At 29.2% G+C, this 17,984-nt stretch overlaps 1 protein-coding gene across 3 annotated transcripts in view; it reads right to left on the bottom strand.

The window, feature by feature from the left end:
* The window catches only part of LOC107449396 (glutamine synthetase 2, cytoplasmic), a 40,208-nt gene that overhangs the window by 19,869 nt on the left and 2,355 nt on the right, over nucleotides 1-17,984 (bottom strand). Inside the window, exons 2-3 of one of the 3 annotated variants that reach the window (XM_087153809.1) lie at nucleotides 11,852-11,928; nucleotides 9,517-9,881 (exon numbers count right to left, since the gene is read on the bottom strand). In XM_087153809.1, coding sequence (XP_087009935.1) covers nucleotides 9,517-9,881; nucleotides 11,852-11,928 — 442 coding nt within the window. Of the gene's footprint in view, nucleotides 1-4,423; nucleotides 4,678-9,516; nucleotides 9,882-11,851; nucleotides 11,929-17,984 lie in introns of those variants that run through there. The other 2 variants (XM_087153810.1, XM_087153811.1) reach the window with 2 other exon arrangements.

Raw genomic sequence — 17,984 nt, 5'->3', positions numbered from 1 at the left:
CGGCTCTTGGTCATCGGCTCCCTTGGTTTTTAAAGATATATGTTGGTCTTGAACCCGCTGCATACGGCAACATAGTAGTCAGGCTAACCCACAAAAGTTTTCATGGTTTTCCGCTCCATGTAATGCAAATGTAGGTTAATTCCACTAAAAATTCCTCTACGAAGGATAGTTTGCCCTAATGCTTAATCCAGGAGTTCCGTAGTTTTCTGGGATGGGTTTAAAATCCAAAGGCTACGGAGTTGAATTTCGATAACAGTAAACTCATAAGTGGTTTAAAATAATAAAATTAAAAAGGTTTGATAAAATTAAAAAGGGTTAAACTCATATAATAAAGATAGGTAAAAATTTCGAGTTTTTCATCTGAACCTAAAAAAGGGCTAACTAGATTTAGGTTCCAATTATTTCATGATCTTTAAAAAAGAAAAAATAGAATGGCTTAATAAATAGAGTACTTTTTTCGTAGCATTAATCACGAGAAGTTCAGCTTTAACAATGGAAAATGTTTGTAGAACGCGTAAAAACTGATGTATTCACTATCTCATTTATAAAATGCGATATTTGAGTTTCATTTTTTCTTAATGTTGTTCTCCGATTGCTTTAAAATTTGTATAATATTTAAATGAGAGAGAAAAACAAATATTATAAATAAAAAAATGTCCCAAAATAATAATAAAAAATCGCTTTATCAGAGTTTGGTACCGTAAGTAATAGGAAATGATTTTTCAAACGTATGCGGTCATACCATACTTATTACGAAAATTACTAAGAATAATGGATGATATTGATTTCAATTCATATTCAATAGCTTTATCGAGTGATTTGAACAATGTTAGACAGTTACCTAGCAACAAAAAATAAAAATTATCTACTCGCTGGGTGATCAAGACGAGACAAAACCAATAACTTCTCTAACAAAGCTAAATATTAATGCCCTTTTTTTACAATATCACTACTATATTATTATTTTACTATTCAATTTCTATTTAATCATTTATTTTTTTAAATATATACACCAGTTTCCGATTCATTTAATTTTAGCATACTTGTCCACAGAGGCGTAATTAGGGTTACAGGGACAATTTTAGTTTTTGCGCCCCTTACAATATTATGTATGTTTTAAAAGGAGGCTTTTCGTGACTATTTTATGTTTAAGATAATGTTAAAACTTGAATCAACCGTGCTTGGCATTATTATTATCTATTTTTTTAAGTTTTAACTTGAAAAAAATTTTAAACAACTTAACTCGATAACTTCATAATTTTCATTCGATTACGTTTAAAATTTAACAGAGTGTGCTACTAATCCCGTTTCTATGACACGTAGATGTTTTTTTTACTGCAATTATTGTTCTTTAAGATAAGAAAAGTGTTTTTATAATTAGATAGAATTAGATAGAATTAGATAAAAATTAGATATAATTAGATAAAGAATGATAAGTGTTTTTATAAAGTCATTTTTAATTCAACATATCACCAATTTTTTTTTAAAAAAAATAATTAAAAATACCTAGGTGCAAAAATAAAAACAGAAAGAAACTACAGCATTAGTAGACATCCGGCACAATTTTTAGGTAAATAGAATACAAATTTGATGATGTTATACTTCCCGTAATTAGCAAATGAAACTGAGAATATTTACCCAAGAATTTATTTTTAAGTAATTTCCATGAATTTAGTGCCCCTCTAAGACTGGCTTCCGAGGACATCTGTCCCTTCTTGCCCCCCCCCCCGGCTAATTTCGATATTGCTTGTCTGTCTTATAAAATTGCCATAACAGCATTTTGTGTTTTGAAATTTAAACTTTAACAAAAATAATTTTAATACAGTAAGAAATATTTAAGTAAGATGTTCCACTCAGCCAATATTATATTAAAGAGTGGAAAATGTAACGATATCGAAATCTAACGAATCATTACTGGGGAAGCCAGACTAAAAACATCAAGATCTGGTTGGTGGCCAAAAGAAATAGAGAACAGTTGAGAGACAATTACTAGAAACACTTTAAAGTTTCGCGAGACAATTTAAATGTCTTTGATATTATATCCCCCTTCCTCACAAGTGATTCGTCAGATTAAGGTATATTTATGTTAATAAGGTAAACAGAATTTTAAAAAATCGCCACGTATAATCAAAATAAGACTTTAGTTTGCTTATTTTTTATAATTATGGGAAGTTGGTAGAAAGCTTTAGGTAGAAAACTACAATGGGATAAAGACAGTTCTCCAGTTCTCAACAAGAATAAATATATTAAGATTTTAGGTTTGAAAAACAATTTTAAAAATTATAATGGATTTAATAATAGTATCAATCATTGCTCAATTATCGTTATTGAAATTCACACTTAAATAAAACACAACAAAAAATTAATAGTATAACATAAAATAAAACACAACAGAAAATTAACAGCATAACATAAAATCAATAGCGATCATTATTGAAATAAATACGAGATTATTCTGCAGCTCAAAACTTCATATTTTTCTTTATTGTTCATAGTTAAAAATAACATTTATTACCGACTAAATATTGAAACTCTTATTTAAGAAGTAAATTAATTTTTTACGGAAAAAAAAGGGACCGATTAAAAATTCTAGGTATTCTGAGCCCCGACAGATGGCAGTGCGATAGAGGATTACTAGATAAATCTAAAATGAAGAGCAAGATGAATATACCCTTCTGACTGTTATACGGAAAATACAACTAGCTTAACTATAAATAAATGCAAATCTAGTTTAATGCATTATTTGTAAACAGAAAAACTAATTACTGATTTAAATAGAATATCTATTGCGATTGCTTAAATTTTCTTCCTTCACTATCATTATAATAACGAAAAATATTTTTTTTTATTGCTATTTTTTTAAACAAAAAATGAAGTCAACTGGTATATAAATAATTAGTTAAAAAGAATTTTCTTCTTAAAATAAATATAAATGAACGTTATTAGGAATTCCGTGCTCAAAAATAATGATTATAATTAACAATTAGTACTGATGATTTATAATGATTATTACTAATGATTTACTCTTGGTAACGTAAAAAATACTGCAGACATGAATGAATTTTGCGATAAAAACTATTGACTTAAGTGAAAAGGTAAGATAACGAATCATTATTATTTGAATTACAAAGTAACTATTTTTATAAAATATAGTTTACGTATGAAAAACAAACTATAGATGTATAATGCGAATCATGTTATTTAAGACAGATAAAAATTCAAGTTTTTAATGAGAAGTCTTTAATGTTACGAAATTACAGAATTTAATTGATTTTTCAATTGTTTTGGAATAGTAATTCGAAAAGATATAATATATGGTTATTAAAACTCAATCTATAATAATTATTACATATGAATGCTTTACTAAGTGTATTCCTCAATTAATATAAAATGGTGAATACATTGATTTATTATTATTTATAAGACTAATCTTATCTTGAAAGAAAAATTCAAAATATATTTAGCTCCAGTCAATTAAAAAATAAACTTAGAATAATAAGTTAATGAATAACTTGCAAGCGTTTTCTTTTTTCCTTTCGTTTTTTTAAAATTACGGCATGAAAAAATGGAGCTACAAATTTTAAAAACAATAGAGACTTCAAATAACAGACGATTTAAAAAAAATACATATTTATCTAATTAAAATAGCATGACCCCCTTAAGAATACGATAATTATTCTTAATTCGTTCTCAGAATTTTAAAGAATCAAGTTTTTTAATTAGTTCACTTTGCATTTTATAAAAACGCCTGCTGCTTGAAATCGACGAGTTTTAAAAGTTTTGTTCCTTTCCTTATTTTATTGCTTCGGAAATCGTTTGCAGGTTTATTATTTTCTATGCTTATTTAGCTTGAAATAAATATTTGTTTCGTTCATTCCTTTCTAGTAAATAAATTAATTTTCTTCGTCCTTGAAATTTTCTTAGTCCATATTCTTAATTCATTTCCAGAATTTCAAAAAATTAAGTTTTTTAATTAGTTCACTTTACATTTTATAAAATCGCCTGCTGTTTAAAATCTACAAGTTTTAAAATTTTTGTTCCTTTCCTCATTTTATTGTTTCGGAAATCGTTTGCAAGTTGATTATTTCCTATGCTCACTTAACTTGAAATAAATATTTGTTTCGCTCATTCCTTTCTGGCAAATAAATTAATTTTCTTCGTCCATGAAATTTCCTTAGTCCATATTCTTAATTCGTTTCCAGAATTTCAAAAAATTAAGTTTTTTGATTAGTTCACTTTCTTTCTATAAAATCGCCTGCTGTTTAAAATCTACAAGTTTTAACATTTTTGTTCCTTTCCTCGTTTTATTGTTTCGGAAATCGTTTGCAAGTTGATTATTTCCTATGCTCATTTAATTTCATCGTTCCTCAATATTTACACGAATAATAATTAGCCATTTTTCTTTAAAATTTAAATAACTTACCTGATACCTAGGTCTAGAGGAGGTTTATAAATATAAGGAGAAGGCGGCCTATCTTTAAATAAAGTAGAAGAAATAATTAAACAGGTAAAGGCTCCTTTATTCATAGAGTAGTCGTACACTATCCGATGATCTAGCGATGACTGCGGCGAAGAACGAAACTGCTGGTGGTTTTATGGAAAGGGGTTTATGGCGCAAGATCACGTGATCGGAGAGCAGTTATTCGCTGTCGGAGGAGTCCTTCGCGTGATCTTTTTCTCTCCTGCATCATTCTTCCGGTGTTCCTGTTGCTCTTCCGTTTCGATTTCTTAGCAGAAAACCGAAACTATCACTAAGGACTCTTTTTTTCCTCCGTTATCGATTTGTGTCAAGTTCTTTTACACTTCCGGTGGTTTAATTAAAATTTTTATCAGCTTTCTGTTGTAGATCTAAGGCATAAAAACAATTATGCCTTATTTTGAATCAATAATCTAAAAATCAATTTACATTAGTGGGAGGCTTAGATGTCACTCATGCTCAGAAAATTTTACTGTTTCCCGAAAGAAAACTGAAAAAATTAAAAAAAATCGTAGAAGACTTGATTATCATTTGTAATTATTTGAACTTTAATTTTTGGCCATTGAAAAGAATAGTTTGTGCTTGACAAAAAAAATTTTCGGGAAAAGGGAAAAAATTCTTCTGTAGTTTTATTTAAGTAAATTACTAAATAAATATATACTACTCGGTAAAAAATACAACTTGAATTGATTTGATCCACTAAGTATAAACTTTTCACTATAAAACATACATAGTAACTTTAAGATTATTATGTATATTTTTAATGCTAAACAAATTTTCATTGCATTTATTGAATATGAAGCTTTTTTCACGTACGTTTTCTATATTATAAGGAGTACAACATTAATTTGCTTTAAAATAGAAAACATAAGAGTATTTTAAAATTTACATTGAACTTTTCCTTATAAAACAGTCAATAGTACAAAAAAAAATTCAACTTTAAAATTACTTAATTAAATTAATTCAACATGAATATTAACATGCAACAAATATGTTGAATATATATACCATGCCATGCATCAAAACGTTTCAAAAACTATCTTAATCCATTGATGCTTAAGCGTCTTTTTAAAATCATAGTACTATTTTTTCCAAAAAAAGGAAGAAAAAAAAGAAAATAATAAAAGGAAAAAGCTTCATTATTAGGGTTTGATTTATTTTACAAAAACAATATGGTTCCACTTATTATATTACATAAACTATTTAACGATTTTGAAATTTCAGTTTCTAATTGCTTAATATAGTCGTTTTTTCTTCGCGCTGCGTGCAGTTTAAATTTATAATTTAGTCACAAATTCATCTCAAATTTCAAACTTTTTTTTAAAAAAAATATTTCATGCTCTTAGTTAAATTTCTTTAATACTTAATAGGGTCATTTTTTCTAGTATCCTAATGTTATGATATTTTTTTAGGATTGAAATTGATTTATAAAAAGAAAATTATTTAGCTCCTTTCCTCAATTTAATTTGAATTTTAAAATCGCTTTTTGGTGGGAAGGTGGATGGAGATTTATAATAAACTTGAATTTCAGTACCCATAAATAACCGAATTTGTAACTTCTACTCTCATAAAACATAAACTTGATGAGAAGTGATCAAATGAATGAACATCTAACATACAAGAGAAAATAGCTCCCCCAGTATTTACTGCTTTTCTTGACCCCACGCCAATGTTTATTGTTGCACTCATTTGTGTAAATAAAGCTCTAGATTTCTTTCTAAAGATATCAGCAGATGGTTGCAAGTGGGAAAATAGTTTCCCATTCACGTTTAAAAATTAATGAAGCTGTTGGGGAGTGTACTTAGCTTGGTTTTTTAAAGGGTTAAATAATTTTTACATTATAGTTAAAAATCTTTCTCCAGAACAAATTTTTTTTAAAGAATCGTTCATGTATATTATAGTCTTTGCGAATAGAATAGCATCTCAAGATTGCGCTATTTCCCCCTCTCCGTTACCATAGTTTCGATAAATCTTGCTTTTTCCACTCGGCAATTAGTGAAAATTTAGAATGCACTGACGTGTGAAAAAACACCAAGATTTGCCGAAACCATGGTAACAGAGAGGGGTAAAGTGTGAAGAGTGGTGAAATCACGTAACCTTGAAACGATCATTTTATTTACATAAATTATAAACTCCTTGTATCTAACGTAATTAGAGATCTACAACAAGCGGCTTTAAAATTGGCCAAGTAGGTGTAGCGTTTAAAGAAAGATATCGGAATAATCGGATAATAGAAAGACCACTAATTATTACCACTCATATTCTAAGATAAGTATTCTACACAAAACAGAGAAAAAGGTTTATATTTATTTGATAAACGAACCTGTCATTAAAGAAAGTTTCAGAACATTATATGGGGACAATTCAAAATTGGCATTACGAGCGAAATATTAAACCTAGTATTATTAAATATAACCCATACAATTTCATAGACATAGATAACCGCCATGACAGTAAAGTTTCAGCGTATTTTTTTCTACATTTTCCTCATAATCCAACTACAGTTTGTCATTATAAAATTACAATGGTTTTTTTGTTTTTTTTTTAAATCATCCGCTGAGACATTATTTTCTAATGCTATTCATTTTTCAGTATGACCTTCAGCGAAATGTCTTTTAACAAGAATCATGTGAACGCAGGAAGCGATCGCGTGTTTGTTTATTTTCTTTGTTCTAAATAAAAAAGAACGTGCAATTTTCTATGAAGTGTTTTTTTTTTTAATGTGGTTTAAAATGTTTTTCCTGTCACTTGAAATGCAACCTTCCGTAATTGAATCACAAAATGAGGAAAACCCATTTATTCGTGTAGGACACGTTTCGATTTAATGGAACAAAATTTTATAAAGACATTATTTGTTTCAAACAAAAAATAAACATCTCCAAAACTTCGAAGGATAATATACATTTTATTGTTCATCGGAATCAGGAAGAATTCGTCTTTCCAAATTGTTCTAGTACAGCAGCGGTTTCCAAACTTTTCCGAATTGAGGCACCGAAACGAGATCTAAAATTGTCTATAAATATATAAATAAACAGCTGTGAAACTAGATAGAAGAATTGAAGATATTCTACAATTTAAGTTTATTGCTCATCGGAGTTTGGAAGAATTCGTTTCTTAAAATTGTTCTAATGTCAAACTTATCAAACTTGAGGCACCCTAACGAGACTTAAAATTGTCTATTTGAACAAAATTTAAAATTTTCTATAAGTTTATAAATTAACGGCTGTTATTCTTCAAAAGATAACCTAGATTTTTATGTTTATTATTCAATGGAAGAGGAAAGAATTCAACTAAATTGGTTCCCAAGATTAAAAAGTATATAAGGTTGGGGCATTCAAATGAGATTTAAAAGTGTCTGTTTCTATGCAATTTAAAATTGTCTATAAATACAGATATAAACGGCTGTGAAACTTCGAAAGACATTCTACAATTTAAGTTAATTGTTCGCCAGAGTTGGGAATAATTCGACTCTCAAAATTGTTCTAGTACCCAAACTTGTAAAGGTAACCTAATAAGAATTAAAATTGTTTACTTATATGTACAGACATCATTCTTATAAAGTGAGCCGAAACTTTGTGTTTGTTCATAATGAGAGCGCAAAACTTCAGCATTGAGACCAAATCTTGTGTTACCTTTGAAACATTCTATACTGATGGCACATTTCTTACATTTTTTTCTAACTCTCGATAAAAAAAAATTTCATTATCTGTCTTTGATGGTACAATTACTTTTTTCCATACATAAATATACGGTTTATATAAATAATAAAATTTTCGGGATAAACGAGATTCAGTAAAAACATAGCGGTAGAATGCAAGACATACTCTGACTTTGTTTTTCTTTTTAAACAGGCAAATTTTTACTGTTGTTCAGTTCTCAGTATGAAACTGTTGAAATACAATACTCACCATTCCACAAAACGCTGTGTAGCATGAAGATAGCAAGTTCGAATCTCATAGAAGCCCTGGACTTGTGAAGCAATATTCTAACTTATACTATTTGGTCATCAACATAAGAAAAACGCTTATAAACCTTACTTTGAAATAAGCAAATTGAAAATTGTGTAACAGTTAACAAATAAATTTCAAAACACAACGTTTCAGAGCTTACATGACTCGTCTTTCCTGATTTCAACCTTTGTGGCGCAAAATTAAAAATAAACTTTGCAAAATAATTCCAACACCTTCGTTGGACTCAAAACTCCATTCAAGAGGGCATCGAAAGCATCTATATCTCAACACGTAAGCAAGTTCTGCAGAATTCTGCTATTATTTTCCCCGCATTAGAACCATTAAAGACAAACATATGTCATAATTAAATCCGAAAAGCGGTAATTATTTTTAAAATTTGCATAAAATGTTTGTACTTTTGGAGCACCGATGACTTGAATGCTAAACACTCAACAGTCAATGTGTTCGATCCCCAGTGGCGGCTTGAAGCCCATCCAGCTCCACGTTGCCACATTACTCAGGGGATAGAGCGTTCGCCTTTCAATGAGGTGAAACAGGTTCGAATCCCAGCAATGGCTGGTCGATACGAATTTCTCACCCGGTTTACACCAAGCACAGTGTTGAAGTAAAATATCCTCCGTGGTAAACGGATCATGCGTCAGAGTTCCTTTGTCGTCATTCTGACCGTGGGTGGTTTTCTTCTTCATGTAAAGCAAATGCAGGTTAGTTCCATCAAGAAGTCCTCCACGGAGGCAAATTTTTCCCAATACTTGATCCAGGAGTTCCCTTGTCTTCTAGATTGTGTTCAATATTACAAGGCGGTGGAGTTGAACATTCATTAGCATAACCCAAAAAATTAGGTCTGCTGTTCGACGACGGTTATAAAATATTTTGAAAAATTTTAAAAATCATGCCGTTGGTGACGAAATTGTGGAGCCTTAATTTTTATGATTTCCTTGGTTAACAACGGAATTTTGTGGGAATGCTCTACTTTACTTTTTTAAAATTTCATTTTTAATTTTATATAGCTCCACATTTCTCATCATGTATTTAAACACGAACTAAAAAATTATTTTTTAAATTACTTACCTGAGGATAGAAATTAAAGTAATCAGCTGTACTGGTTGGCGTCGGTGACTTTGTTGGCGACATCCTCATGTTTGCACAATCATCCATCAGCGTGGATGATGGAAAGATTGATTTCAGTTCGACCACCTTCATGGCCCTTGCAGATGAATTCTCGGGATAATCAGCGATGAATTGTTTGTGCATGGTGGTGAAATGTCGTCGCAGGTTGCTCTTCTTGCTGATGGCCACCGTCGCATGGCAGATGAGGCAAGTGCATTTGCCGTTGGACATCGTGAAGAGGAATTCACTTTCCCACTCATAATGGAAGCGGTAATTCTTTGGTTTAGGTTTTTTTCGCTTCACTTCCTCCACAAAATTCATCAGCACTGTGTGGAAGAAATAAACAATCGATATGAACTAAAAAATATATAAATATTAAAAAAAAAAGCACGTAAAATCGCTGGAAAGTGAGGTGCGTGAATGCTGATTTCAAAACAAAAGTAAAAATATTAGCAGAAACTCAATCTCGGCAACTAAAACTTGCTATCAAACACAAGATTATTGATTAATTGCAAGCGAATATTAATTTGAACAACTATGATATAATATTTTAAAAATGGAGAAATACCATACGATAAATCTATATATATATTTCTCTTACACGGCGACAAAAGAAAGCCTCATTACAACTCCCCGAATGGCAACGCTAGAAAATCGACCAATGATTGCCTCTAAAAATGTCACATGCCAAATCTAGCTGAGATAGCTCAACATATAGCGCTTTTAAAAATGGAAACTGAAATAACCAGAGAGAGCATAAGCTAGGCAGAACTGAGTAGTCTTTGTCGATAGATCTCTATTTTAGTATTTTGTCAAAAGCGCTTTTTTTCACGAATTTATGTATTGCGAATTTATTTGATGATTTTTGATTTATATCGCGAATTTATTTGTTTTACTAGAATTTATTTGTTTATGCAAGTTTTTCCATTGCAATTCACTTATTTCAATTTTTAATAGACTTAATTATAGCCAAAATCTTAACCTTTTTAAAGAGATATCAGTTTTAGAAATTTTATCTTCAGATTTCATACTATAGCACATTTCTAATAGGTTTAACGAATTACATGTCATTTATTTGAATTCAAATTTATTTTAATGACTTAGCATTTACTAAAAAGATGTAATTTTTTTTAAAAAAAAAAGTTGTTAATGGATTTGAATAATTGTTTTGAATTCTTTGAATTTTGTGCATTTGCAATGTACCTAAGGTAGTGGCGAGCAAAGCGAGCTCGGTTTGCGATGAAAACCATATAAGATTGCATAGCAATTTTCGGGGATTGGCGAGCGTTAGCGAGCAGGGGGCGCAGCCCACTAGTTTTAAAAATGTTTATACCTTACAATTCAAAACTTTCAACTGTTAATAAATAATAGTTTAAGAATTTTTAGAAAGAATTACCTTAGAATAAAGTAATTATCTTCGACTTTCCCACTCACATGATCTTATAATTTTGAGCAAAAATTTTTCAATTTATATTAAAGTGTTTGAAACGTAGTGAAATATGTAAAGAGTAAAATTAACAATCAGAACATTTTAATTTATGATCACTATCCTGCATTAACTATTGAAACCATATTTTTGGTTGATCAAATCAGATATAGAAATAAGAATCCGTTAAAATAATGTTTATTCGAAGAAATAATATATTCGCCTCTGATTTCATAACTTAAAATAATGTCCTCTGCGCTAATTAATTAGCATATTTTATTAAGAATTTCTGACCATGGCCGTCTCGAGTGGAGATCTAGAAATCCTAATCTAGAAAGCCTTGCTCCGACCGTTGAAATTTTATAACCATCGTTAAACAACCGACCCAATTATGAGTTTACGACTACCTATGTTCAACTCCGTAGTCTTGTAATTTTAAACCCAATCCAGAATACAAGAGAATTCCTGGATCAAGTATTAGGGGAAATTCGCCTTCGTGTAGGACTTGTTGATGGAACTAACCACGTTACATGAAAAGGAAAAGCCCATTGAGACTGAAAAGTAACGTAAAAACCCGATTATTAAATCAAAAGTTATTCGGATATTCATCTTTCTTTGTACAATTTTAAATAACAACGGCAATCAAACAAGTTTTGTTAGTATTAGTATCGCCTTTCTCAGTCTCATTTAGACCGATTTCCATAGCGGATAGCGTTTTTGTTTTATCTCAATATAAATATTAGTTTGATGTACCTAATGTTTATGCTTTTTTTTTATTTAATTTTTGCGAAAGATTAAAAAAATATTGTTAAGAGTAGTAATTACGGAACACCTTGTATAATGTATATACGTATTTTTAACATTACTTACTTCTAGATGATCGAGAGTCTGATTTATCACCAAGTCGAGCAGTTTTTGTTGCTGGACCCGTTGATTCTGAGAGATCCCTACAAAAAATTAGTTTCGTTACACGTTTTTAAAGTAAATTACAAATGGTAAGGTATTATCACACACGTAATCAAACAGTGTAATGATATTTTCCATAAAAATAGAACATTTTGTTCATAAATTATATAAGCTATTGCAACAACATTTTGTGAATTAGCGTAAAATATTCGTAATTGAATCATAAATTGAAAAGCATACAATTGTACTTAAAAAAAAAAAAAATTTAAGAAAACAGATGTATGGAATAATAATAAATTAATGAGAAGTAAGTTTGCTCATTTACGAGATATAGGTCATTATAACAGTTCTTATAGGAAATTTCCTTTACCTCATTTGAAGTAAGTTTTTCATATATATTATTTCAAAATTTTCAATATAATTAAAAGCTCCGCCCCCTTGCTCCGATCTCCAACTCCCGTAATTACTTCTCGCTCATCGTTTTTTTTTTTTTTTTTTTTTTTTTTTTTAAAGATCATGATGTTTTTTAAAAATGAAAAGATCATTTTTTAAGAAAATTTATAATTATGGTAAGAACATTTTGTTAATATGCTAATAGTAACGAAATAGAGGATCGCCTGGACTTGAAAACTAAACAACTGCACTTGAAAAAAAATTAAACATAGAAAAGCTATGTTTGCCACAATAATATTAAGAGAAAAAGACAAATAATATTGCTGCTGTTTAACTGTTATGTTGTTGATATGTTACCATTAACAATACCAGCAAACCTGCTTGAAAATGAAGAATTTTTAAAGCAGAAGGTGCGTTTCTTGTTTTTTCAGTGGCTCCATCTATGACCAAGAATACGACTTTAGTCACACACACGCCCCAGCCCCGTTTTAGAGGGATCACCCAATCATCCACAGATCGTTATTTTAACCTGAACCAGATGACGAGCAATCTCCAGTTCAGTACCCCTACAGGTATTGATTTGTTATGGGAACTTGGAGGACTTAGCGATCCAGACGGATTTAACGCGCACCAGTCACCATTTAATATACCGAAATCCTTCAACCGGCGAGATTCGAACTCAAGTCCTCACGCCCAACATCCTAATAACCAGGCTAAGCCAAGTTATTTTACACGTTATCGATAAATAACGCTAAGTCAATCTATCGATGTGAAACGGTTTTTATTTTTCTTGTACTCTTGAATTATAATTCTAAAAGAATCCATTATAAACGTTAAGATGATGTATAAGGCAACATCTAAACTCTATCTCACACTTTTTTTTTTTAACTTAAGCACTAGCACATAAAATAAAGATCTCGAAAATTATAAAATAAACTTTCTACAATAGCGGATGAAGAGTCATTATTAAAAACATAAAGATTTGAAAAAAGTTCAAGAAAAAACACATCAAATTGCAATAAATCAAATCATCAGAAAAGTGCCAAAATTTCTAAAAACATATACATATTCTAAAAAATATTGATTAAACAACGTTAAAAAAATTTATTTTGTCCGTGTCACCCTAGATTTTAAGCATAGGTGTCGCTAAAATCAATAAAGACGCAAATATATTTAGAAAATTCTTTTTGACCTACTTTTAATGTATACTATTGTCTATTTTGGTGATAAGCATTGCTCTTCTTTGCTTTCCATTCATTATTAAATACTGTATTTGAGGCGGTCATTTGGCGGACACTTTAATGATTTTTTATATTTTTTTAGCTCACTAAAGAACTTTGATGTTAATATCAAGTCATTGGTAAGGTGTCAAACTTTTTAAAAACATATACATATGTTAAAAAATATTGATTCAACGTGTTTAAAAAAATTTTTATTTTGTCCTGGTCTTCCTAGAAAGTAAGCAAACGTGTCGCTAAAATCAATAAAGACGCAAATATAATATGATTCAGGTTTAGAAAATTCTTTTTGACCTACTTTTAATGTATACTATTGTCTATTTCGGTGATAAGCATTGCTCTTCTTTGCTTTCCATTTATTATTAAATACTGTATTTGAGGCAGTCATTTGGCGGACACTTTAATGATTTTTTATATTTTTTTAGCTCACTAAAGAACTTTGATGTTAATATCAAGTCATTGGTAAGGTGTCAAACTTTTTAAAAACATATACATATGTTAAAAAATATTGATTCAACGTGTTTAAAAAAAATTTTATTTTGTCCTGGTCTTCCTAGAAAGTAAGCAAACGTGTCGCTAAAATCAATAAAGACGCAAATATAATATGATTCAGATTTAGAAAATTCTTTTTGACCTACTTTTAATGTATACTATTGTCTATTTCGGTGATAAGCATTGCTCTTCTTTGCTTTCCATTTATTATTAAATACTGTATTTGAGGCAGTCATTTGGCGGACACTTTAATGATTTTTTATATTTTTTTAGCTCACTAAAGAACTTTGATGTTAATATCAAGTCATTGGTAAGGTGTCAAACTTTTTAAAAACATATACATATGTTAAAAAATATTGATTCAACGTGTTTAAAAAAATTTTTATTTTGTCCTGGTCTTCCTAGAAAGTAAGCAAACGTGTCGCTAAAATCAATAAAGACGCAAATATAATATGATTCAGGTTTAGAAAATTCTTTTTGACCTACTTTTAATGTATACTATTGTCTATTTCGGTGATAAGCATTGCTCTTCTTTGCTTTCCATTTATTATTAAATACTGTATTTGAGGCAGTCATTTGGCGGACACTTTAATGATTTTTTATATTTTTTTAGCTCACTAAAGAACTTTGATGTTAATATCAAGTCATTGGTAAGGTGTCAAACTTTTTAAAAACATATACATATGTTAAAAAATATTGATTCAACGTGTTTAAAAAAATTTTTATTTTGTCCTGGTCTTCCTAGAAAGTAAGCAAACGTGTCGCTAAAATCAATAAAGACGCAAATATAATATGATTCAGATTTAGAAAATTCTTTTTGACCTACTTTTAATGTATACTATTGTCTATTTCGGTGATAAGCATTGCTCTTCTTTGCTTTCAATTTATTATTAAATACTGTATTTGAGGCAGTCATTTGGCGGACACTTTAATGATTTTTTATATTTTTTTAGCTCACTAAAGAACTTTGATGTTAATATCAAGTCATTGGTAAGGTGTCAAACTTTTTAAAAACATATACATATGTTAAAAAATATTGATTCAACGTGTTTAAAAAAATTTTTATTTTGTCCTGGTCTTCCTAGAAAGTAAGCAAACGTGTCGCTAAAATCAATAAAGACGCAAATATAATATGATTCAGGTTTAGAAAATTCTTTTTGACCTACTTTTAATGTATACTATTGTCTATTTCGGTGATAAGCATTGCTCTTCTTTGCTTTCCATTTATTATTAAATACTGTATTTGAGGCAGTCATTTGGCGGACACTTTAATGATTTTTTATATTTTTTTAGCTCACTAAAGAACTTTGATGTTAATATCAAGTCATTGGTAAGGTGTCAAACTTTTTAAAAACATATACATATGTTAAAAAATATTGATTCAACGTGTTTAAAAAAATTTTTATTTTGTCCTGGTCTTCCTAGAAAGTAAGCAAACGTGTCGCTAAAATCAATAAAGACGCAAATATAATATGATTCAGATTTAGAAAATTCTTTTTGACCTACTTTTAATGTATACTATTGTCTATTTCGGTGATAAGCATTGCTCTTCTTTGCTTTCCATTTATTATTAAATACTGTATTTGAGGCAGTCATTTGGCGGACACTTTAATGATTTTTTATATTTTTTTAGCTCACTAAAGAACTTTGATGTTAATATCAAGTCATTGGTAAGGTGTCAAACTTTTTAAAAACATATACATATGTTAAAAAATATTGATTCAACGTGTTTAAAAAAATTTTTATTTTGTCCTGGTCTTCCTAGAAAGTAAGCAAACGTGTCGCTAAAATCAATAAAGACGCAAATATAATATGATTCAGGTTTAGAAAATTCTTTTTGACCTACTTTTAATGTATACTATTGTCTATTTCGGTGATAAGCATTGCTCTTCTTTGCTTTCCATTTATTATAAAATACTGTATTTGAGGCGGTCATTTGGCGGACACTTTAATGATTTTTTATACTTTTTTAGCTCACTAAAAAACTTTGATGTTAATATCAAGTCATTGGTAAGGTGTCAAACTTTTTAAAAACATATACATATGTTAAAAAATATTGATTCAACGTGTTTAAAAAAATTTTTATTTTGTCCTGGTCTTCCTAGAAAGTAAGCAAACGTGTCGCTAAAATCAATAAAGACGCAAATATAATATGATTCAGGTTTAGAAAATTCTTTTTGACCTACTTTTAATGTATACTATTGTCTATTTCGGTGATAAGCATTGCTCTTCTTTGCTTTCCATTTATTATTAAATACTGTATTTGAGGCGGTCATTTGGCGGACACTTTAATGATTTTTTATATTTTTTTAGCTCACTAAAGAACTTTGATGTTAATATCAAGTCATTGGTAAGGTGTCAAACTTTTTAAAAACATATACATATGTTAAAAAATATTGATTCAACGTGTTTAAAAAAATTTTTATTTTGTCCTGGTCTTCCTAGAAAGTAAGCAAACGTGTCGCTAAAATCAATAAAGACGCAAATATAATATGATTCAGGTTTAGAAAATTCTTTTTGACCTACTTTTAATGTATACTATTGTCTATTTCGGTGATAAGCATTGCTCTTCTTTGCTTTCCATTTATTATTAAATACTGTATTTGAGGCGGTCATTTGGCGGACACTTTAATGATTTTTTATACTTTTTTAGCTCACTAAAAAACTTTGATGTTAATATCAAGTCATCGGAAAGATGTCAAAATTTCTAAAAACATATACATATGCTAAAAAATATTGATTAAACATCTTTTAAAAAAAAAATTATTTTGTCCGAGTCACTCTAGATTTTAAGCATAGGTTAGGTGTCGCTAATATCAATAAAGACTCAAATGTTATATGATGGGTGTTAGGATCTTCTGAATAATTATTTGGTTGAAACTAACTACTTAAAGAGACAGGAAAGAGAAACAAACAATAATAATTTTTTTGTAAATTTTTCGATGAAGAATTTTTGTACAGGATTGCAAAGTGTTAATTAACAATGATTTTTTTTTTTTTTGATTTTTTTTTCGCATTTACTTTTTTTTAATCCTGTAAGAAAGTTCAGTTCAGCTGGTATTTAATACTTACAAATTATGATAAATACAGTTTATTATTTTTAATAAATTTCCTGCTATTTTTAAAACTTAACTGAAGAATTGATTAATGTTATGCTTATATTTAATTTTTTCTTGTAAATATTTTAATCATGAAGTTGAAAAATAAGAATAGGCATTCAAACCTTGGATAACTAAACGAATGAAACTGGCTGTTTATGCCTGAAATAAGTGAAAATTTGAATAATTTTATATGCCATCAAAAGAAGCAAAAAAATTTTTACGTGGAGTATGGTATTTATATTTAACGATAAAAAAGCGTTAAACTGCAAGAGAAATTTTAAAAAGGAAAAAATATTTCTTACGAGTAATTGGGTATAATATTAAAAAAAACACAACTACTTCCACTTAGTAGAAATAACATTTACCATGACGCAATGCTAAATTCTATGCCACTATCCACATAAATGCCACTATCCACATAAATCAATTATTAATCAAAAATCGAATATCAATTACTTTTCTTTATAATGCAATAAAATCTGGCGAGCAACTATTTAAACGATCAAACACTTCGTTTGTTTATTTGTGGCTTGAAGTTAGGCTCGCAGAAAATGTCGTTCATGGGTTAAATTTAGTAGGAATAACACAACCTGTGACGTAGGCTATAGTATACCCAATTACCACATTTAAAATGTTGTTTATTTTATTTTCGAAATATTAGTAATCTTAAACCCGAACCTTAGTTCCCAACTAAGTGCTTCATTTGTGAACATAAACGACAATTTTTGAGAATATCGATTGCGAAACGACTTTTTAAACTGTATAGGTTGATTAAAAAAGCTTTTACTTTGCATTTTTATTTGTCTAAAACGAAAGTTCTCTACTTTTTAGTTTCTATAAAAAAAGTTTTTTTACTACAACCAGTTTAGTTAT

Source organism: Parasteatoda tepidariorum, chromosome 10, assembly GCF_982258835.1.
Source record: "Parasteatoda tepidariorum strain Cologne lab strain chromosome 10, Ptep-v5.0, whole genome shotgun sequence".
Taxonomy (NCBI): domain Eukaryota; kingdom Metazoa; phylum Arthropoda; class Arachnida; order Araneae; family Theridiidae; genus Parasteatoda; species Parasteatoda tepidariorum.
The sequence above is the reverse complement of the archived record's forward strand: the minus strand, read 5'-3'. Positions and strand labels throughout refer to the sequence as shown.